The 23,551-nt window shown below is 43.4% G+C and overlaps 1 protein-coding gene across 5 annotated transcripts in view; it reads left to right on the plus strand.

Moving 5' to 3' along the window:
- Window positions 1-23,385, plus strand: part of arhgap21b (Rho GTPase activating protein 21b) — a 40,003-nt gene extending 16,618 nt beyond the window's left edge. The window contains exons 5-25 of one of the 5 annotated variants that reach the window (XM_086079965.1): window positions 1,039-1,131; window positions 2,129-2,207; window positions 2,300-2,354; window positions 4,537-4,563; window positions 6,264-7,815; window positions 10,755-10,901; window positions 11,045-11,147; window positions 11,237-11,282; window positions 11,419-11,544; window positions 11,637-11,936; window positions 12,043-12,104; window positions 12,750-12,892; window positions 12,992-13,134; window positions 13,268-13,426; window positions 13,503-13,581; window positions 13,691-13,764; window positions 13,851-13,940; window positions 14,023-14,190; window positions 14,268-14,373; window positions 18,299-18,330; window positions 18,424-23,385. In XM_086079965.1, the coding sequence (XP_085936091.1) occupies window positions 1,039-1,131; window positions 2,129-2,207; window positions 2,300-2,354; window positions 4,537-4,563; window positions 6,264-7,815; window positions 10,755-10,901; window positions 11,045-11,147; window positions 11,237-11,282; window positions 11,419-11,544; window positions 11,637-11,936; window positions 12,043-12,104; window positions 12,750-12,892; window positions 12,992-13,134; window positions 13,268-13,426; window positions 13,503-13,581; window positions 13,691-13,764; window positions 13,851-13,940; window positions 14,023-14,190; window positions 14,268-14,373; window positions 18,299-18,330; window positions 18,424-19,887 (5,048 nt within the window). In that variant the 3' untranslated portion in view covers window positions 19,888-23,385. Of the gene's footprint in view, window positions 1-1,038; window positions 1,132-2,128; window positions 2,208-2,299; window positions 2,355-3,812; window positions 4,018-4,110; window positions 4,564-6,263; window positions 7,816-10,754; window positions 10,902-11,044; window positions 11,148-11,236; window positions 11,283-11,418; window positions 11,545-11,636; window positions 11,937-12,042; window positions 12,105-12,749; window positions 12,893-12,991; window positions 13,135-13,267; window positions 13,427-13,502; window positions 13,582-13,690; window positions 13,765-13,850; window positions 13,941-14,022; window positions 14,191-14,267; window positions 14,374-18,298; window positions 18,331-18,423 lie in introns of those variants that run through there. The other 4 variants (XM_086079932.1, XM_086079955.1, XM_086079940.1 and 1 more) reach the window with 4 other exon arrangements.
- The last annotated feature ends 166 nt before the right edge of the window (window positions 23,386-23,551 follow it).

Genomic DNA, 23,551 nt, shown 5'->3' on the forward strand with positions numbered 1-23,551 from the left:
ATGAGTAAGATTCTATGGAAGAGAAGACAGGACAAATGTAGGTACACACTGCTGTCACCATTTCCAGAAATTAAAAATGGCGGCTTTAATATTTATTTTCTACATAAACAGCACTCTGTGTTCTTAAAGGAAACGAGCATTCCTCTTCTCATTCTGGCTCCCACTCCACTCTAGTTAGTGTTCCATGGTGTGCTGACTCACTACCAGAATGTTAAATACGGACAACTCTTTGACTGTGGACACCGGAGAGTGAAAAGAAAGAGTGGGAGTAGTGCAGCTGAGCCCACTGTCACTCCACCTACTCCAATTCCCTTTCTCTCACACTCATCCTTCTTCTCCCCCTCCTGCCTCTTCTGTGCAGCTGCTAGGAAACAGCGACTGGTCAAGAAAACTGGTTTTCCTCACGTTAGCAGCTTTTATCCACCTTGCAAAACCCCACACAATTTCCCTCTAATGAGATGGCGCCGCCCTCCCCAACCATCCTATGATTTGTGTTCAAACCTGCCATATATGCAATGTGGGTCTGAGTACTTCATTGCCCTCCTAGTACTGATTTAGTTGAGTTGCCCACTTTTCTCTTGTTCTAACATGCAACCAGTCCCTCTTCTCACTTTCGGTAAATGTCTGCTCAGTGCTCCAGACTAGGTTTGTTTTTACTGGGAGCACAATGGCCACCTAATTCAAAATTTAGGGATGCAGTTGAAGATTTAGGGGCATGCACTGTAAACTGACTTGTAAAGTCAATATTCATCCCACTCACAATCGGTCGAAGTGTGCAGCACAAGTTTGTCAGCAACAAAAAAATATTGAATAGTGACAGTATAAAAATAGATTTATTTTTTTTTCATCTGCAAATTTGCTGCTTGCGCTGATGCAAGTAGATGAAAATCTCATATTGTAAAGGCAAAATGCCACCATTTATGGGAAGTCTGGAGCCCTGCTGCTGCTCACTGGCAAATGTTCTAGTTCCTCTTTCTGTTAAAGCCACTAGATGAATGTAACATGTAAACTTTTACTTTTCATTTACACGTTTGGTAGGGAGACCACGAAACCGGCTCGAGCCCATGGACACTATTTTCGTGAAGCAAGTCAAGGAGGGCGGTCCTGCACATGGAGCTGGTCTCTGTACAGGTAGGACTTTAATTCTCATTAATTATTCAGAAGAAGGGGGGGGGGAATACCTGATGCACATATTTATTTATTTATTTGCTACAAGTAATGCTGGAACTGTGTGAAAGAAAGTATAACTGGTAAAGTGTGTGAAACAAAGTGATGTTTGTCCTCAGAACTCTTTTCAAAAACAATTTGTTCATGAACAAGAGCATTAGTAAAGTCACAGTGAGCTTCCTGTATATGTGGTGGTATTGTAAAATATGAACGTACAAACATAAAAGAGAATAAAGACAAGCTGTTTTTTTAAAGTGTAATTTGGTCACACACGCAGGCACAAAAGTATAATAAAAATATAAATATAGATCGTTTTAGAGAATTGCCTAGTACCTGGCGATTCGATCCGTGTCACGATTCATAGATCACTATTCGATTTGATACCAATTAATCCCAATGCAAATCTATAAATAGATTATTGCGATTTATTTTATTTATTACTTAAATTTAGAAAATACTAATCAGTAAACTTTTACACTACGATTTGCATGAAAATGTATTTATTTATCTGAAACTTCAGGCAACTGTGAGCCACTGTATTTAACAAACAGGTTGCAATCTATTTCATGTTTGAACAGCATTGAAATAAAATATTAATGCTAAATGTTCCATTAATATAACATTCTTCCATGCCGAACATGTGAAGCCTAACCCTAAGTAAGACGTTCTGTTGAATATTTCCATCAAATATTGATGTTTAAACATTGATTCGGCAGCATATTGAATCCATACGAGAATTGGGCGCTGTAATATCGCGATATATCGCCAAATACATTTTTTAACACCCCTAATAGATACTGTAGTAGTGTTGTTCCGAGTCTTTCTGGTGATCTGTTTTGGCAGAGATGCAAATGTTCCTGACAAAATATCCAGCATGTGTGATGTTTTAGTGTGAATTGTACTAATTATAGTAGCCTTCAGCCATTTAAACAACTAATATTTGGTTTTAATGCCCTTTTAGGTGATCGCATTGTGAAGGTGAATGGAGCAAGTATCATTGGGAAAGCATACTGTGAAGTTATATCTTTGATCCAAGATAGGTGAGACATAATAACAATTTAATTATTAATTATGGTTCACTTTGGCTTTGGTCTCTCATATTTGAATTACTTTTGCTTTCCGATACTTACAGTGGAGACTTTCTGGAACTATGTGTGATGCCAAAAGATGAGGACATACTACAGCTGGTATGCGTCCACTATACCTTTTTGCTTTTCCAAAAGTACAATTTGTTCTGTTTTCAGAATAGAAACATCCCTCTTGCTTACATCTTGTCCCAGAGAGCTGCTCTAGTTTTGGTCTGGGACAGGAATACTAAAATGCAGACTTCCCATCCCATCAGAGCTCTCTATCTAGGCCTCCTAATCAGGACAGAACATCTCTTCTGTTTTCTGTCTCCTCTATGTCATGTTGAAATGTACTAAATCCAGTCTTCCAAATGCACATTATATATATATTTGTTCAAGCCTTAATATCCAAATGAATCAAGCTTAATTGTTTTCCATAGGAGGCGTATCTGACTTATTTTTGTTTCCTATATGACAAGCTTGAAAAATGGTGCATTTTGCTGTCAGAAGTAATCTTGATAGAATCTCACAAAAAATGGCACATGATGGAACCTGGTCTGCGGTCAAGCCAAACAATGATCAGGCGTACCTCCACTATGTATGAGCGTTCCAATGTGACATTCCACAATGACTCATGATTGGAGGAGGGAGAGAGCAACGTATGCATGTGCGGATTGCTAGGTTCATTCCTGCCAATTCACCTTCATGTTGTTGTTGTTGACACTTTTGCCTTTCCTCATTTTCGTAACTTGCATTCGTTTTTACCCCACATGCCCTTCCTGGTCCAACCTAGCGTTAAAAAAAAAAAAATCTGGACTAGGTTATATGGGCGCTGGCCAGGAATCAAACTTGTGCTGTCTGCATGAAAGGCAGCAAAATCGGCACTGTAAGCTTGTGTTGACAAATCTGTGCATAATGCAGGCCGCTGCCACTGTATGCACTCTGCACATTAAGAGCAAAGTGAAACTGCACTCAGCTCTTGAGTGCTACAATATGAGTGGATGCTAAGGAATCGCTTCTGATGGTATATTTGACAGCCTGTTTATATAATGAAACCCAATCGCTGTTAACCTGAAATCTCCCCTGTGTGCTGTCTTTGGCCGTGCTGAGTTTTATTGATAATTCAATAAATCATTACAAGTGTTAGTGTTTAAAATGAGGGTTTAAAGACAACAACGTTATGGTTTTAAGGCAAAGTTAGACAGACGTCAACCAATTAACAGCCATTATTTTGTGCTATCAAATACTGTACTAGCTTATGTTTACCACTTGTTTACCACACACCTCTGTACTTACAGAAATGTATTTACATGTGCAGTGTTTTTATGTAGATGTGGAATTAATCATCTGTATAGTGTCCCTTAAGCCATGATCTTGGATGCCATTATATCATTCCTTCAAACGACTCCAGCCCTCCCTATAGCCTACCTCTGTTTCCATAGTCCACTGGATCTCATGCCTCTGTTATCTTGCTGCCGGCCGCACTATTGCACATCAGCTGGCCCCAAGCCCACATGAAAAGTAACTCAATGAAGGGAAAAAGACTGGTGCACACATACTAGTGACATGGTAGGAGGCAGCGCACACACAGACTGCTTGGAGACAGGCAGCAGTTGCTTAGCAAATATACTGGGAGAGGCTACATTCTGTGAGCAGAAAAGCGAGGGAGTTGTAAGCCAGGGAAGAGGAGGAAATGCCAAGAGACGGTGGGAAAGAAAGAAAGAATGGATGATGAGCGGAGTCGAGTGGATAAAATCAGCTGACTTCCTTGTGTTTTGAACAGGTTGATGCTTGGAGTGTGTGTGTGTGTGTGTGGGGGGGGGGGGGGGGTTGAGGAGGAGAGATCGGGAGGGGGAGCTCTACCACAAGAGCGGAATGTATAATCAGCAGCTGCTGCTTCTGTCATGTGAGCAGCAGAAGAGGGCGGGCAAGGGAGACGTAGACTGGAGGCACCTCATTCAGTTAGCGTAATAATGTGGCCGAGTATGGATACAACCGTGGAGGCTTAACGGCAACATGAGAGGCAAGCTTCATGCTTCTGCCGCCTCGCCCAGAACGGACTGTCACAGGCAGGTCGTAACGTGGCAACGCTCCACTTCGCGTACGCTTCTCCTTCCACCCTCTGTATTGCTGTTGCTTGACAATATTTTTAGCATGACAATTTCAGACGGGTTTTTTTCAGCTGTTTGATGTTCTTCCTTTTTAATCTGATCCTTTCCTGACTGCATGTTTGTCTCACTCTGATGGTATCCTTCTGTCTTCATTTCTTTAATGCTCTCGTTTTCACACGCTCAAATGGCAGCCTTTTTTTCTGGATCCAACTAATCTGGTAAGCAAACTGCTGACTAGTTAGCTGTTTGACATTAACATGTGGTGCATGCATTTTGCACATCATGCCATGCATGTCAGTGTCATGGTTACAGGCTGGAGTGTGCAGCTTTACGCTACTGCTGTTGATTGCCCACTGGGCAGTTCCATGCCGGCGATTCAGATCTACGGTAGAAATGGCCGATTGACTGTTACCTGTTAGATTCTCTTGCTGGCTTCTGAGTGAAACCCCGCCCAGTCTTCATTGTACTTGTCACATATCATTATTGTGATAAAGGCCAGTGACCTCTGAACTCTCTTGCATGCTTATGCTTTCTTGCAAAGGGCGGGGACAGAGCCAAACACATTGATTGTTGCCCACACAGCATTATGTAATTTTTTTTTTTTTACGTCAACTGGATCAAAGTCCCCATACGGTACATCCTTTTTTGCGCAGACTGTTATATTAAGCGCAACTAGGTTTGTAATCCACCATTGTTGAAAAAGTGAAAAGATCTCCGCTAGTTGTAATCAATTCCTTCATAAACACCGTACAAATTATTGCTGTCCATGTTCATAAAGGCCTTGGAGCATAATCAGGCTAAATATAGCTCTCACAATGAGGGAGGGAACCTCCTGTCTGTATAAAAGGCATCCGTCAGTCTGACGTGGGTAAATAGGCACACTATTCTATTATCTATCCACATATTTGGATGTCCTGATAAGACATGAACATTTTTAAGTAAAACGTGAGCTGGAAAAATCCTTCAGTTATATTTTTTTTATTTAAAAAAATATTAGAATGGGAACTCAAACTAAGGAGCAGATGAAGCCTACTGACGCTCCTGAACTGCTAATGCCTCCACTCACTCATACTGTAACATGTGCCACCCCCACACACACTTCCAGTCGCTCTTATGTTAAATTTGACTTTTTTAAAGAATCTACACCACGGGTGCCCAAGTCCGGTCCTCAAGAGCCCCTATTCAGCCTGTTTTCCATGTTTCTCTCAACCAACACACCTGGTTCATGATCAGGATCGTTATCAGCCTTCTGCAAAGCTGGCTGATGAGCTGATCATTGGATTCAGCTGCGTTGAAGGAGGGAGACATGGAAAACAAGCTGGATAGGGGCTCTTGAGGACCTGACTTGGTCATCTCTAATCTACACAGTAAATTTTGTAGAATAAATTTTACTCTAGAAAGACTATATTCGGTCCCAGTCTCAACTAGAGCAAACTTTAATCTCGGAAGAGAGTAAAATACACACACACAAAAAATCACTCAAGGGTTGAGGAACAATCGCAGAACCTCCCGGTTGGGAGATTACCAATCTACCCGCTGAGCCATACCTGTCCTATTGTGTGTTAATATATCGCTGTTGTCAGGTGGATTCCTCATACCTCCGACCATTTTTGGTCTCCTTTTAGACACACCAGCAATTTTATCCAACAGTAAGTGTGGCACAGCTCAAGTGATAGCGTGCCCATCTCCAATGCTGAAGGTTTTGGGATTTTTCCTAAACCCTTGAGTGATTTATTATATATCTTTTTTTATTATATTTCATATTTTACTCTCTTCCAAGTGTAAAGTTTACTCTGCTTAAACTGGGACCAAATATAGTAAAATTTACTCTATGAAATTTACTGTGTAGTGGCTCACTGTTGATTATTACACACACCTTCTTGACAATTTTAACACAAGTTTATTGCTCTGTCTCTAGGCCTACTCCCAGGATGCCTACCTCCGTGGCCACAGCAGCTACAGTGGAAATGCCAGTCACATTCCTGAGCCGCCCCTTGTATGCTACCCCAGAGTAGACTGTAAGCCTACGGGCATGGCCCAGGCGACAGAATCGGTGGGTCCGGGCATGAGGGGCTCAGTGGCCACTTCTGACCATGGCTACCGCAAGGAGATCACTGTACCCCCATCCCTTCCTCCCAAATCCTATCCAAAAAGTCAGATGGCGGTGTGCATGCGCAACGACAGCGTGAGGACAATGGTGGTTTCACCTGACCAAATAGGGCGTATGGGTCCAGCACAAAGAATAGATTACATGGACCCTGCATTTGTGAGGATGAGGCCTGCGTCATTAGCCCAGTATCCTCACTCTCGAAAGGCCGATGTCTATCCTGGCGGGCCAGGACTAGCTCCATACAGAGGCCCCACACATCCCTACCCAGCCCCCCTACCAAATATTGATTGGCGAACTTACCAGACATATCGGGAATATATTGACAACAAAGGAATCCATTCTCATGGTAGTCGTACTATCCAGGAGAGGCTTGATAACCTGCGAGCTTCCAATCTAAACAGTTTTGAAACTTCACATCACATTCCCCAGATGGGCTGGGGCCCAAAGGAGGTACGCAGGAGGAGTACTTCCCATGAACGCTCTTACCACGGACCTCCCCCACGCTTCCAAATTGCCCCACGCAGTGCCTCCCAAGACCGCGTGATCAGTTCAGAGAGGATGAGCCACGCTAGGAACTGGCCGCCAAGGAGCATGTCTCAAGATGGCCTTATGCATAAAGTGCGGTCACACTCCACTGACTATGTTGAGTCAACAGAGATTGCTCAGCCCAGTGACAGAAGAGGCTATCGAAGGGCAGAACCTGGTACGAGGCCCAGTAGACAGTCTATGCCGAGACAGGCCATGTTGTCCAGGCCTTCCGTTGGATACAACAGTGGCCAGCGGGGGCCACAAAATCCTTCTATGTACAACAGAGGACCAGATTCTCTCCAGACCCATTCCACACCCTTGATTTCAGACAGACAGACACATTTTGGAAAGAGAGCGGTTGGTGACCAAAAAGCTTTAGTCAAAGCTAACCACGCTGGCCACAGTAACCATCAAGGCCACAACAGGGTGAGAGCTGAAAGCGTGAAACCTGTTGAGGCCGAAAGGGACGTCACCTTGGTTGCGAAAAGGTCCTCTTCATGCTCTGCCCAAAATCAGATGCCTCAGCGGTCTGGCATCCTCAAACCGAGCCATGAAGAACCTCCAAGCCAGGTGACTGGAGGACGGAGCCTCTCAGAGTCCGGGGTCGTCCTGAGGCCGAAGCCGCCCTCTGGAAAGCACCCCAGCCCTCTGCGCCACCCCTCCTACATTTTGGCTGTGAATGATGATGATGGCCCAGATTCCACAGCAGACGTAGCAGCGTGCTGGCTTCCTAACGATGCGCGTCGAGAGATGCATATACGTCGCCTCGGGGAACGTCACACCTCCTGCTCCAGCAACCTCGATGAGTCGCTGGATTCGATTCCATTCATTGGTAAGAGGAAACTAAATGAATTTCAAACTGGTTGTTGTCATGGCAATAGCTGTAGTAACATGAGTCAGGCCAACAACGCTTGTCATAGGAAGTGGTTTAAAACAAATGAATGTTTGTTGAGCTTGTGGACTACATAACCGCATAGTTGTGTAATTGCGCCTTTCATTTCAGAACATTTTGGTTTGTGTACATTTCATTTTGCCAAGATGCACATAAATGAAGTTATCATCTAAGAACGATGACATTAATCTGTATTGGTGGCATTTAAAGTGTGTTAGTGGCAGGGCCACACTGGAAAATTCAATATTCATAGAATGGATCTCTATTGCCCAGCTAGCCATCATACTGTACAGTATATGCATTTTTATATCAGTACCAAAAAATACATGTTTAAAGATCTTGTAAAGTAAACTCATAGATTTGTTTCTAAATGCATTATGCATGTTTGAATATAAACATAAATTGAAAACATGAGTTATAAAGACTGCCATAGTTGGGTCACTGAGATAAGCACCCCACCATTCCCATATAAAAAGTTGAGAAAACTAGAAAACTGTCTGACAAAGTAAATAAATTAAAAATCCCTATTTGTATTTATAGCCCACCTTTAAGCTGCCCACACTGTTAGACTAATACAAAAATGATAACATAAATGGATGCAAAAAAAATTGGAATTCGCAGTGGGACGAGGAACGAGGTTGATTCTCAGGTAGGTCAGTGTCTCCTGTCTCACAATTAGATTCTGGCGAAGGTGCAGGCTAAAACGTGTAGGGATGTATAAGCGTAAGAAAGTTGCTAGAAAAAGTAGCATCTATTTTTCAGGTGACAGTTTACTTCATTACAATTTAGCAGGGTTGTTAATGAGACTTTTATTGGTGGTATGTCAAGTTGACAGTATTACGTATTTATTTTTGCTTAACAGGTTTTTTAAGCTATAAAGCCTTTAACTCTTTAAAACCCCAAAACATGTAAATACGTTGTTTTAATACTTTGTCCTTCACTCCCCAAAACGTTCAGTATTTATATGGATGTTATGTTTTTTTTTATGCAAGAGCATACAGAAGGCTTTGATGCAGCTTCTGACATGAAGAGGTGGCTTAAAGCAATGGTAGTATTACAAAAAACGGCCAGCAGGTGGCAACAGAGTATAAGAGATCAGCCAGGGCCATGTTGCAACGAGCTCTTTTTGACAGTGTTTTCACCAAGAATGTGAATATCGATGAAACTTAGCTGTATTCTGATATAAATTGCTATAAAATGGATACATACTTTTTTTTCCTGATGAAAGAAGAGACTCTAATCTTTCTTTTCGCAGGTTGCATGTTTTTATAGCAATAGCACATAATACTGCATTATGTGGGCCTTGCAAAATCAGTCAAAATCCAGTAAAACAGCTGGGAACGAAGGGGGTTGCTTCAGTGAAAATGACTGGGAGTGAATGAGTCAAAGACGTACACTCATGAAGATTCATTGCAATATATATAAAGGGAGGTAAAATGGTACCTTACAGAAAATAAAATGTCTGTAGTTTTTTTTTGTTCATAAAATTTTGCACTAGTTTGTATGAGTCAAATCCTTTTGCTGTAGGTTTGTTCTTGAGATTGACCAGCAATGATTCTGGCTTGCTGTGTTGCATGTATCGTTGGCATGACAGGCCAGGTGCACACAAAGCAAGCTGTGACAGTGCTAATACGGCAGGACTACCATTCTGGGACTGGTGCCATGGCCCAGGAAAACAGTGTCTTGATTGAGCAGACCGAAGGGCCACCATCAATGGTCTGTTTGAATGGCCCACAGTTACATCGATAAGCTTTTGTGCCCATCACCCGCACCATTTTGCATAGCTTAAGTGATACCGTCTGCATATATCTTTTTAATGGGCGGAATTGGTAAATATTTGCATAATAGTATTTGTGTACTACTAAGGACTTGGATGATAACACATTTTTTAAATATTCACAATCCCTTCACAATAACACAATCTATTTGCATTGCTAATTGAAATAGGACAGACTGAAGTTGTGTTGAGTAAAAGGAGATTTATTATCAAGATTTGTATTATGTTCATGCCTCAGAGTCCTCACGTTGGTCAAGATGATGTTCCTTTTAGTCTGCCCTGTTTCAAAGTCCGGTCTAAGCGAGATCTGGGACAGCAGCTTCAAATTTAACTCCAATTGCGTCTGCAGGGAGAAGCTTTATAATCTGATCTGTTTCAGACCTCTAGAGCAAGAGGCGGTGGGGGGTATACTTCTTCCTCAGGTTGTGTTCATGCATTCAATTCATTGTTGTCATAACAAACTCTAGTCTAGTTGAGTTTTCATTTGAAGTTGCTGGTGGCATTTTACATGAAAGGACAAAGACTACTCATTTGACATCTGTGGATTGTTTTGCTTTGAAACTATAGGGATTCCGTTATTGCACTTTTAGTATTTGTGTATTGTGTTTTGAGATTTCCAAGGTGTTAAGACTAAGCGCAATTCAACTAAATGCAATGCATTTGAAAGTAACTGCAGACATTTTATTTTGAATAGCTACCAGTATTAGTGCAGTCCCACTTAACTCTTTTATACAAACTGTAAACTTTGACACAAATTGTACAAGTGTTTTTTTAATGCGATTTCTTTATTTCATGCTCTCATGCTGATATTAATACCAGCACTTATGAATGAAGCAGTCACAATGTCGTGTCCTGACATCCGTTTAATAGCATCACTTAGTAGTGTTACTGTCATTTTGCAGGCAATTTATTACGTTAAGCTGCAATAATGTCTTGAAGATTGCTCGAGTCTAGGTACTCGCCTCACGCTTGGTCAGAGAGGGGGAGGGGACTAACTAGACGGTTGTTTCCAGTTAGCAACTTTGTTGCTGAATGCAACTAAATCCAACACTGGCCTTTCAATTGTTTTTTTAATGTTAATTTGTTGTTGTTGTCGTAATAGATGAGCCCGTCAGCCCCAGTGTTGACAGGGATGCTGCTCCTATTCCACCCTCCGCTGTCATATCTGTGCCACCATCAGTAGCTACGGGTCCTTCTAGTCCTGACTCACCATGTCCTCCCATTCGCCGACAGCTGTCACATGACCAAGGTAAACGGCGTTGTGGTTGGTTTGCTCATAGTCATGTCAGTACGGTCTTGCCTGTAGAACATTGGTTGTAAGTTACTTGTAAGTACATTTTACTCTCATAACTTTGATTTACCAGTCACTGATTTTCATCTGCTCTGCTCCAGAGTCCCTGAGAAGTGCTTTGCTGGAGTCTGAATCTGCCAGCCAGACTGAACGGTCTAAATCCTACGATGAAGGTCTGGACAATTACCAAGAAGAGGGGAGAGGGTATGTTCAAACTAATATCCACTCACTGCTCTTGTGTCTTTTATGTTATTATGAATTAATGTGATTGAAAAATCTGTTTTTTCCCCCAGACGATCTTCTAGTAGGCATATGCCAAGTCTCAGAGGCCTGAAAAAGGTGAAATTACCTTTGCCAACATGGGTTCCATGAATTTAACGACGTGTAGTAATGGACATAGTCCATGAGGTGTTTTGTCATTGACAAGCATTTACAAAGTGCATACTTTTGATTCACTTGCGTGTCGTTGTGACAGGCATTGGATGGCCATAAATCTTCTGGGGACTCTGGATCTCGAAGAGATTCATCCGCAGATATATTTCCTGATTCTTCCAAGGAAGGGTTGCTCAACTTCAGGCAACTGTGTACAGATAAAAATAAGGTATATGGTGTTTTTGTTAGAAGGGAAAAAATGCTTCTTATGCAAGTGTTTGTTTTGATGGTCTTAACATGTGCCGTGTCTCTTGTATGTAGCGTGCTAGTGGAGGGATGAAGTCATGGAAGCAGATGTATGCAGTTCTACAAGGTCACACGCTGACACTCTTCAAGGATAGGAAAGATGCGCTCTTGCACGTCACGACGCTGCCCGACGAGGAGCCGCTGCGAATCAGCATTAAGGCCTGCCTGATTGACATCTCCTATAGTGACACGCGACGCAAGAATGTGCTGCGTCTGACCACCTCCGATAGCGAGTACTTGTTTCAGGCTGAAGGGAGGGAAGACATGTTAACCTGGATTAAAGTCATTCAGGAAAACAGTAATCCAGATGAAGAGGTGAGTGTGTTGTCAAGTCCGCTGTGGATGAATCATATTTTAATTACTTGAAATTTTGCTGTTAACGTAATCCCAAAATAAAACGCCCCAAATTCTGTCTGTTCAGGATGCTGCTGTAACAAGTCAGGATTTGATCAGTCGAAAGATCAAAGAATACAACATGATGAGGTCTGTGGGCTTCAATTAACCACATTTCTGTTGAGTTAGATTTTTGTGCTGATTGAAACTAAAATTGGCATGCTGATTCCAAAATATCGTAGTAGCAATTAAGAGGATTTGTGCTCACTTTTCTCTTGACCTTAGAACCAATGGGATACCATTGCATGTTCTATTTAGTTTTTTGCTTTTTCCCCCAAAGCTTGTAACTATTCCATCTTAGTAGTTTATTTACACACATACACATTTATTATATATATTCTAAATGTACCGTAAAATAAAATATTGTATGTATAAGTAATATACGTTTTCATACTCTTGTTAACATAAATGGGAAAAAATATGGCTGCATCTTTTAGACATTGATACAGTAATTTCTTAATAATTCCTAAAATTGAGTTAACATTTTTAAAAATGTACTGTAAAAAATAAGTGATATTGATTTGTGTTGAGGTCATTTTTTCTGTCACTAGATAGCATAATTGCATTTGTAAGACATTGATGACAGCTCAGTGCATTTTTTTTTCATATTAAGAGCTATCTAATCTTTAACATGAGGTAACTTGCGAAATTCTGCACATTAAAACTTTTTTTTTTTGTTACTTCACCAAACATTCCAAATAATCAATCTCATCTTTTGCATTCTTTACTTTTCAGTGCACCAAGCAGTAAATCTGAACCTTCACCCAAAACCTCCCGTCAGTCCTTGAGCATCAAACAAGCCTTTTTGGGAGGAAAGATGGACAGTAAGAGCCACAGCCCTCATTCGCCCAAATCAGAGGAACAAAGGACACTGAGAGGTATACAAGTAGTAAAAGCCACCATCACTCATGCGGTCACATCACTGGCTGGGTGACATAACATAACATAACATAACATAACAAATTCTCATTATTCAGATGAGGCCAGTCCACCAAGGGACAGAGGTGCATGGAAAATTGGCATCCCGGGCATCATGAGAAAGCCGTTTGAAAAGAAGACACCAGCTGGCGTCACGTTTGGAGTTCGGCTGGATGACTGTCCACCCGCACACAGCAACAGGGTGAGTCATTGCTTCACACCTGCAAGAAAGTCACGATCGATTTTAGCGGTTCCATTGAGTTTTGGGGTCCCGATTTTTTTTTCTTAGCTAAATTGATCAAAATTGACAATGATGATGATGTTGTGTTTTCTAGTTTGTTCCTCTGATTGTGGAGGTGTGCTGTAATGTGGTGGAGGAGAGAGGCTTGGAATACACGGGCATCTACAGAGTTCCGGGAAACAACGCCGCCATCTCCAACATGCAGGAGGAACTCAACACTAAAGGCATTGCTGACATCAACGTCCAGGAAGATGTGAGTGGCGGCACCTTGAATTGCACTTTCTACTTCAAGTCCGACTTTTGCCTAAAGCTCTTTCACTTCTCCACAGAAATGGAGGGATCTCAACGTCATCAGTAGCTTACTCAAATCGTTTTTCCGCAAACTGCCAGAACCCCTGTTTACAAATGGTGAGACTCATTAAGTGCGCTAACAAAGACATTGCCAAAAAGTTACACTGTGGGAATTTTCTGTTTAAAACTGCATGAGCTGTAAGACTTTTCTGGGTCTCCTCAACAGAAATGTATGCTGACTTTATTGATGCCAACAGAACAGAGGACTCTGTTGAGAGACTTAAGGAGCTAAAGAAGCTGGTAGGGAATCTTGGCAGCAATCTGCACACCACTTTTGTCAAATGGGATTGTTCTGAGGAACACTGCCACTCTCCTCTCTCCCTTAGGTCCACAAACTGCCTGATCACCACTATGAAACCCTCAAATTTCTTTGTGCTCACCTCAAAAAGGTTTCTGACAACTGTGAGAAAAACAAGGTGTGACATATCGAGTGCATATTCTTTACATTCGCTTTCCCCTCTGAAAGGAATCTCATTTGTCTCAATTCTGTCTGTTTAGATGGAACCCCGAAACCTGGCAATCGTGTTTGGCCCAACGCTGGTCCGGACCTCCGAGGACAACATGACAAACATGGTCAATCACATGCCAGACCAGTGCAAGATAGTCGAGAACCTAATCCAACAATATGACTGGTTCTTCACCGAAGACTGCGATGAAGATCCTGTTGTGTGTAGACTTGCGCGTGTTCATCACTTCATCAATGTGGTTTTCGGTTTCGGCTCATGTTTATTTTCGTCCTGCAGACCGCTGTGGAGCAGGAGAGCACAGTGCAGTCTCAACCTGTGCCCAACATCGACCACCTCCTCTCCAACATCGGCCGGACGGCAGCGTCGCCGGGGGAAGTCTCGGGTAAGTCGCCGAGATGTTTCTCTCAGCGTCGTGCTCGCACACATCAACACGGCAAATATTTGTCCATGCCAGCAAAGTTTGGTTCCATTGCTATCCTATTGAAGTGCACATATTTGTAGATTTATTAAATATTAACTTCATGCCTGTTAGTTTTTATTACATGCTTTGGGCTGAGACAATTTTATTATTTGTGGTTTGGCCATTTGGAGAAATGTAAGCCTTTTTCTCGAGTTGATTTATTTACAGAATCTGTCTTGGTTTCATTGTTATAGCTCAAATTGTCCAAGTTGTTTATTTTTGTTCATTTCTTGGCTTTTACTTTCTTTTACTCTCACCCGACCAAGCCATTTTTTCCTCTCCCTGTGCTTTAACTGTGTCGAGACGACGACTCCTTTTCTTTCAGTTCTTTTCTTCCCTTCCTCCTCGTCTCACATAGCCGGCATGTTCTCTCCCGGAAAAGAAAATCAAAGTTAACAACAAACGGATGGAAGTTTTTTAACCCTTCTGTGTGTAGTGTGTTGTTTCTCTCCCTTACCCCTTGTCCAGCACTCACACATGACCCCATCTTGACACAGGCCAAGTGGGCGGCGTCTATCACTCGATGATGTCGCTGATGGACTCTGTTTTGTCAGTGATGGACAGCTGGGACTGTAGGAAGAAGGACGAGTGTTGTGCCCAGTGTAGCTGCCTAGTCTGCAGAAACCCGCAGCTCTTTTAAATTGGGGGCGAGCGAAAAGGAGGAAAAGAGATAAAAGAAAGAAAGAAAGAAAGAGAAGTCGATGTTTGTCATTTTCCTTGTGGTGTGCACGTCTCACATTCAAAGCAATACCCTGCATCCAGGGGATACAGAGCAATGTTGCGCTACCTTCTCTCAAAGCTCTTTTGCTGTCTCTTGTTGTCTCTAAAGCTGATCGCAAGGACAAGTAGAATGGTATGGTCAACCTCAGGTGCTCTCCGGTCATGTGGCATAATCTGTCATGATGTCTGGGGAGGGGCGGGGCCATAGTGGTGGGACTGAGCTGCATCCTTCCAGGCACACATGCAATTGCAAACAAAACACATTCAGTTGATTTGACTGTCGTTGTGGATGGGACTCTAAGCAGGAGGTCGTTTTGATTTCATTTTGTTTATGCCATAATCTGTCATGCTTTTATTTTATCGTCTTTTGTTTTTGTATGTTATCATTAGATCAGCAATAGGCTGACACATGCTCATCCTTTGATCGCACACACTAATCAAACTGTTTCTCACTCTGAACTGTAAATAGACCATTGATTCCACCCCAAGGGCAACTATTAGGAATAAGTTGACACTCATTCTGATCCAGTGCTTCACATTTTTTTGTGTGTGATGCAAACTAAGAACCGTGACTATTAATTCTATACAACACCTTACATTGTTGTAAAGTACACCTCTGCAGAGAAACTAATACTCTTTGCAGACTCTAAAACAATGAGAACGTGACTGCCACCTACTGTACACTTTATTCTATTCCCCAATGCCCTGTCGCTATTCGAGAAGGACGACTCTAGTCTAAGCAGATGGGTTCCAAACGTTTTTTGAAGCTGCAAGCTATTTATTGGCTACTGATTATGGCAAAGGGTGACCAGATCAAACACACTTTTGAAATAAATAAAATTTCTCCTATTACCTTTAATCGTTTATTATTATTAATATTATTATTATTATTATTATTATTTTGTCGCTGCTATGTGAATAACACTTATGTCCATTATTGTCATTTTTTTTGTTTTTGGGATGAAACTGATTGCAGACATCCCAAAAATGTACAAATTGAACAAAAGACGGACGCTAGTGTTTTTCACATAGCGACTATATGCTAGTATTATATGTTATTGTTGGGGAACTAGGAACTAGAGTGCTCGTAATGGTATCAGTCTAAAAAAGTGGTAGAAGTAGTACCCCTAGCTATTAGGGCTGGGGGCTAAGTCGGCACAAAAATATCTGCCTCGAAACGAGGAGCACGTTGATCATGTTAATGATTTCTCACAATTTGGAAACCGATGAATACCAATATGCAACACTTAGGTTCGATAAATCTCTTCGGTTCACCTCTACAACATTCCTAGAAAATCACAATGCCCCATCACTCGTGTGGTCCTTGAAGGCACCATGTTGGTGACTCCTGTTCTTGCCTCTTTAACACAGATTTCGTAAACAAAGCGAATCTGAATGCTAACGGAATATTTAGCTTTTACGCAGGACCAACTGGATATTGTCTGACAAAAATCACTTGATGTATTTGATTTCTATGGTCTTATCGGGTTTTTTACTCATGTCTCTTTTTGAATAGCCACAACCACTAGCAGATCCAGACTTTTATAAATGGGGAGGCCTCGGGGAGGGGGGGGGGGGCAAGGAAACTTCAGGGTATTCAAAGATTATGCCAAATAATTAGTTTCATAATAAATTAATTTCAGTCCGAGTCTCTAAATGTTGAAATATATTTAAGTACATATTATGCATGCAGGAGATTTTTGCACATAATGTGCTGTTTATTAACAATGTACAAAAACATTCAATATCTATGAAATAATCAACATCAGTGTTTAACATGAAGGACATTTTAACACATACACTTGTTTAGTTAAATTTGTTTACGAAACAAATCACATTTTGTCCCCTTATTTCGTTTTCCACATCCTATGAAAAAAATGTTCCTCGTACTATTTTATTTACCACCACATAATGTTATTAATGTTATTACATCCCCCAATTCTAGACTAAAAACGTAAGGCATATATATACTAAGTTCTTCAAGCTTTTTTTGTGTGATGTTTAAATATCTTATTTTGAAATCTATGCTTTTAATTTGGAAGGCCGCGCCGTAGTTCTGTTTCCTGTCTTCGTTCATCATTCAACTCATGCATTTATATTTAGCTTGTGCAAAACAACGTTAACTTGTTGATGTCCGTCCAAAACAATCTATCTGAACATATCGTAAAAGTTATTTTAAACAGTCACTCACGTCTCACGGGGAAACCAACATGACATTGCCAAAACATGTAATCTTGATTGGACTCCGGAGATTCTCCAGACTCTTAGTGAGGTGGATTACAATATTTTGTGGTAAATAGCGCCAGCTACTGTGCAGGAGGGGCATAACAATTAGTAGGCGTCTGATTGATAAAAATGCCGTCAGGCGCCGTGATATGTCAATCATTTGGCCCCTGCGAGATCCAATCACATTTGAGCAGGGGCACGTGCTCCGCCAGTGGCCACAACACAAGTCTGTTTTTTTGTTTTGTTTATGTTGTGTTGAAATGTGGGTGCGTGTTAAAGAGAGTAGAGGAAGTCGTGACGTTTGGGCGCAGATGTAACGTGAAGGGTTGCCAGGGTTGACACACACTCACTGATCGGTTCAGCTCAGGCCCGTCTCAAGTTTGTTAAGTCAGTGCGAGCGCATCACGCCCTCCCCTCTTTCACGCCTTTTGAAATGTGGCGGGGGGGAGAAAGCCTACAGCTGGTTGTTGGCGGGCGACACGTGATGCTCCGCGACTGACGGCGTTTGTGTTCGTGATGTGCCGTCGCTGCCTTCATCGTTACCCGAGCATGAGCCGCTTGTGTCTGCGTTGGCAGGGGGGGTTCACGCCCCCCACCCCACTCTGTCTCTCTTTCTCTCTCTCTCTCTCTCTCTGCGCTCATCCGTCATTTCAGGCTTGGTTTTCTGCCGCCTTCTTCTTCGTGTCCACAAAGCGCTTCCTTAGTGTGGTTACTTGTCCTTGTCAAGCGTGTCATCTTGCTTCCATCCAGCTGTTCTCCTTCAAGCTCGTGTCTGTCAGTGATGATATCAGCAAGCCATCAATCTGCTTCTTTTTTTTCTTTCTTTCTCTTTATCTGATTGACTTGCTTTCACAAGGCCGCTGTTGGCGAGCTACTAATGATTCTCTCCTTGTTGATACAGATTCAACATGTAGTGACTCCTCCAAATCAAAGGTGACGTTCTCTTTTTGTCTTCTTCCTCACAAGTTGTGATTTCACACCCCGGTTCAGTCATGTGACAGTGTGGTTTGCTGTTTTCCTCCGCAGAGCCTGTGGGGGTCCGGGAAGGATCAGTGTAGCAAAGAGATGATACGCTCCTCCTTCTTTGCCAACCGCAAGCGCAAGAAGCCTAAAGACAAACCGCAGGCCAGCAGTTCGGATGATGACCTGGACGCGTTTCCCAGGAAGGAGATCCCGGGAGAGAACCAGCAGCCAACCTGGTCTCCTGAGAGTCGCACTGAGGAGGAGGAGGAAGATGGCACCAGCGAGCTGAGGAACAGCTCTGAGGAACAGCTCGACAAAACCGCCGGCACCGAGGCGTCTCCAAAACTGAAGCCCACCTTACGTGGCGCCGGCTCCCCGTACGCGTCACCGAGCCTGAACCGCCACGCGGTGGCGGTGCACCAGTCGTCGCTGTCCGACCCGCCCTCCAACTACGACGACACGGTGTCCGACCTCGGCACCATGAACAGCACCAGCTCCCGCGCCTCGGCGCCAAGAGCCCGTCGCCGTCCTGCAGTGCCGGGACAGGACGCGGGTGCCAGCGGGCCCGGAGCGGAAGTGTGCTCAATCACCTCCGACTACTCCACCACCTCGTCCATGACCTTCATGACCGGCGGGGAGCTCAACACGCTGAGTCCGGAAGTGCGCTCGGTGACGGAGAGCCGGGGAGGCGACGATGACGCCGACGACGAGCGGAGCGAACTCTTCAGCGAGGGCAGGCCCGTGGAGACAGATAGCGAGAGCGATAGTTCCGTTTTCGCGGCGGCGGCGGCCGTGCGTCAAGAACCGCGGGAGGCCCCGCGACCGCTGGCCTCACACAGGCTCATCGAGTGCGACACGCTGTCCAGAAAAAAAGCCGCTCGGCAGAAGACGGACAGCGAGTCCTCGCTGGACGGCGCTCGCAGCGACAAAGATTCAAACAGGCTGTCGCAGATTTCCGGCAAAGGTCGCTCCACCGGCAGCCTCAGCTCGTCGTCCCGCGGCGAGCTGGATAAAGCGGAGCCGGCGTGGAAACTGAAGATCACAGACCGGCTGAAAGTGCGCCTGCGCATGTCGGTGGACGACATGTTCGGCGTGGGCAGCCAGCGCAACGTCGAAGGCCGCAGCAAGAAGAAGAACATCCGCCGCCGGCACACCATGGGCGGCCAGCGGGACTTTGCCGAGCTGTCGGTTTTGGGAGACTGGCCGCAGCCGGGCTCGCGCTCGGAACTGTCGGCCGTGGACCGCCTGAGGCCCAAATGCAGCTCGCAGGACTTCTCCATCGGCGACTGGATCGCACGCGAGCGCCATCGCACCAGCAACCCCGAAGTGAGCCTGGACCCGAGCGAGCAGCAGGGGGCGGCGTGTGGCCTCGGAGCCGCGTCGTCGACGGAACTGTCACATCGCGCCGCCGAGGCTTTGAACGGCGACGTGCCGCAGGCGAAGAGTCTGAGCTTGTCGGCCACGGCGCATCCGCATAAACTGGCGAGTTCCCAGGTGGTACACTCGCGCTTCTATCAATACCTGTGAGTCTGTGTGTGCGTGAAAGACGAGTTTTGGCGTTCAAGTGTGTGTGATGTTGTACACATATTGTTATGTGAAGTGTGCATGAGGCAATAGCTGTGGACCTTACTCGTGTTTGGCATGGGACAAATACGGTTCTATTTTTGTAATGATAGCTGATGTGGGAACGGACCCGGTCCGGACGGACTTCCTCCCTCGTTACATGAAAATCGGTCACACTGAAGACTGAGGAGGTCCTTCGAGGCTGCGAAGCACATGAATGAAGGCTTAGTCAGGTGGAGGTAATGGTTAGATTTTAAGAAAGAAAAGGTTTAGATTTCTAATTTTTGCAGATGAGCTATTTTTGTGCAAAGAAAAGTTACCGAATATGTGAACCAGTAACCAAATGAAGAATGTACAAACGTGCCCGCAGTAACACCGACTAAAAGCTTTAGCCGCTCGTCTTGATGCTAAATTGTACGTATCCGCTCTCTGCGTACTTGAATCACATTTTGGGTACGACATGCGCAAGGACTGCCGACTTTGCCGTCTTTGAGGCTTTTCCAAAGGTACAACGATGACCAGAAGACAGTGGACTTACAGTATGCACATGTTGAATAATACACTTCTTTGTGGTTCTGAAGAGCGGAGAACAAAATGGATTGAAACAAAAAAAAATGGGAGCAGGAAATGGGTAATGAAATTGCAAAACAAAACGAAAAACATTCACAATAGGAAGTGCCTGACAATGAAACGTTTCGGGTGCCATATTGTCTTGCTACACAGTACTGTGAATGACCTTTTTTATTGTTGACTGTCGTTCTACAGGTTCTTTAAGAATAATGCCGAGCTTCCATTCCTGAGGCATTCCACTCTGGTCTTAACACATTTTCTACTTTGTTTCCAGTTTGTTTTTGGAATTTTATTTTAACAACTTGAATTTGAAATGTTCACTGTAAAATAAGTAACTTAAATGTATATACGGACGCCACGTTTTAGCTGCTTTATTTCGCGTTTCCATCGTACGTTGCAGGATTCAGGGCGGTCATCGTGGGATGATGATGATGATGATGATGATGATGATGATGATGATGATGATGATGATGATGGTGGTGGTGGTCAGTGACGTGCGGTGAGGTTCATGGCTGCTGAGGCATTAATATTCGTCAGATTTACACATATGAGCCAAACAGTGATAAATTTAGATTGAAAACTGGTTTTAACAAAAAATCGTATGAGCACTCTTTCCGATTCAGATTCCTTTATTGATCCCTAAAAAGGCAGTTCCCCCAGTTGCAACCCGCCTGAACGGGAAACCTGGCGGGTCACCTTTCAGCACCCAACGTTTCCACACAGATGGCCAAAAAGAAGCTCGTTCCGGTGGTTTCGATATAGCTTATTAGCCGTTGCAATAAAAAGCTACTCAGTAAATTACTAAGTGTTGTGCCGAGACCAAAATATGAAATTAATATTTGAAACAGATGAATATTTTCACATTTTATTATAATGCAATTATTTTAAATGCTAATGCGTATATAAAAGAATAGTAACAATAAAAATGAATTAAAAGTCTTCCTTTTACTTTTGGATAATTTGTTCCATGTACGCTGATCTCATTTTAGGCCAAATTTCAAATGTTTTATTATCTTACCTTTATGGTTGGGTTTTATGCAATCAGCAAAACAATCAGCTGCAGGCCAATCCCAACTGACTTTAAAGCTGCTCTATGTAGGATTTTGGCACAAAATATCTTTACATTAGCCTTTTTATTTGAACATTTATAGCTGCGTTTCCACCGCAGGGACTTCGGGGTAAATTTACGGGGCCAGCCCCAGATGTGAGCGTCTCCACTGCTGGAGCCTTCCCAACCGGGCCACATTTACAAGAACTTACAGGGACGAGCGGAGGTCCTACTTGAGGGAAGGTACTCCGCCGGCCCGATAAATTCCCGATCGGACTTTCGTGCTGATTGGCTAAAAATTATTTAGTATAAAAAATTATCTTACCTTCATGCGCGATGATGACGCATTCTCAATTCTTCCACCAAAACAATTCTCTTAATAATTCTTTGTCTATTTTCGTTAGCCTTTTCAAATTCTTGAGTCTCCTCTCACTCAAACCATCCATCCACTCCAAGTACATAAAAAAAAGCTGGAAAAAAACGGCAACTGCCACAAGTTTTTCTCTTTCCTGGTTCTGATTTTTGCGGCGCTGTGCTTGTGACGTCACAGAAACACGCGATTACCGTCGATCGAAAATCGGGACTTACGAGTCAGCCTTTTCAAATTCTTCATCTAAACGCCGTCTCCTCTCACTCAAACCATCCATCCACGCCAAGTACATACAATAAAAAGCAGAGAAAAAAACACCTAAAGTTTTTCTTTTTCCTCGTTCGTCGCGCGGTGCTTGGGTGACGTCACGGGAGAAACCGTCGCACGGCGTTTACGTGTCGATCGAAACTCATGGCGTCGCAAAATGGATCGTACTACGCAGTGGAGACACAGCCACAAGCGGGCTGGCTGAGAGGACGGTTCCTGTGAAAGTCCCTACCCCCCCTCCCATACCCAAACGTCCTGCGGTGGAAACGCGGCTTATGGACTCAAATATCTTCTAATTTGCAGTTTAACACCTTAGCTGTTCAAAATGGTTACTACTATAAGCGCTTTGCAAAATGGATGGATGGATTCTACATTTGCTCAGAACAGAAGTTATTAGCATTTAGAAAGAAATGTGTTGTTTTCAATTAGCAGTTAGCTCGCCCACATTTTGGTCACAACCGAGGGTGAAAGCGAAGTGGACGGGGACTTAGCATGAAAGGAAAGCCAAAAATGAAAAGTGTGATTTTGTGAAAAAAAGACGTGTTGGTTCCATTCAGATTAAATGTCGCCTTATTTCCTCTGATGGCGATAGCCTATTTGTAGCTATGCTATGCTAGCGGAATGTGAACTCACATGAAGAAGGGAGTGTGCAGTTTCATTTCAAGTGTTAAATATATTAGCCTGACTACTATGGAAGGTCTGAATTCATATTGTAACAGCCTGTAAACATATTGGAGATGCGAAGTGAGACCACACACTCCACTTCCCAATGGACTCCTCAGATTGAATACAGTAATAGATGGCGCTGTTGAGCTGAGCTACTTCTGCTTTTTGTGACCGATTACGCAATCTTAAGGTGAGGTTGGCTGCTTGCTGCCGCACCTCCTGGCCCAAACATTCATGTGTTGAGACAAGAAATATGGAAATTCAGCAATTTTAAAGGTCAACTCATGGACATGCTCGAAATAGGAAAAAGCAAATTCAAATAAAGCACAAACCAGAGAACAAAAATGCTAAAGAATTATAGCCCCCTGGCCGCACGTCCCTGATTGATGATGACCGTGTGTGTAAGTGAGTGGACAGTTTTGGTACGGCGTTCGAGGGAGCGCAAAACTCTATGTGGACCGTACAAACGCTGCATTCCTCCTGATTGGGAGACGAGTGCACAGACTCCGGAAACACTGGAAATAAATTGTGTCAATGGCAATGACGTGTATGTGTTGTTTTTTTATTGGGCATGTTTATGATTGCATTATGGGGCGGTGGCCTCAGGCATCCACCTCTGGGGCATCCAGTAGAGTTTCAAACTTAGGTTAAGGTTTCACATTAGTGTTAGGGTTTCAAATTAGGGTTATGATTTCAAATTAAGTGTT

Source organism: Leptonotus elevatus, chromosome 1 (assembly GCF_054856555.1).
Source record: "Leptonotus elevatus isolate MCC_2025b chromosome 1, RoL_Lele_1.0, whole genome shotgun sequence".
Taxonomy (NCBI): domain Eukaryota; kingdom Metazoa; phylum Chordata; class Actinopteri; order Syngnathiformes; family Syngnathidae; genus Leptonotus; species Leptonotus elevatus.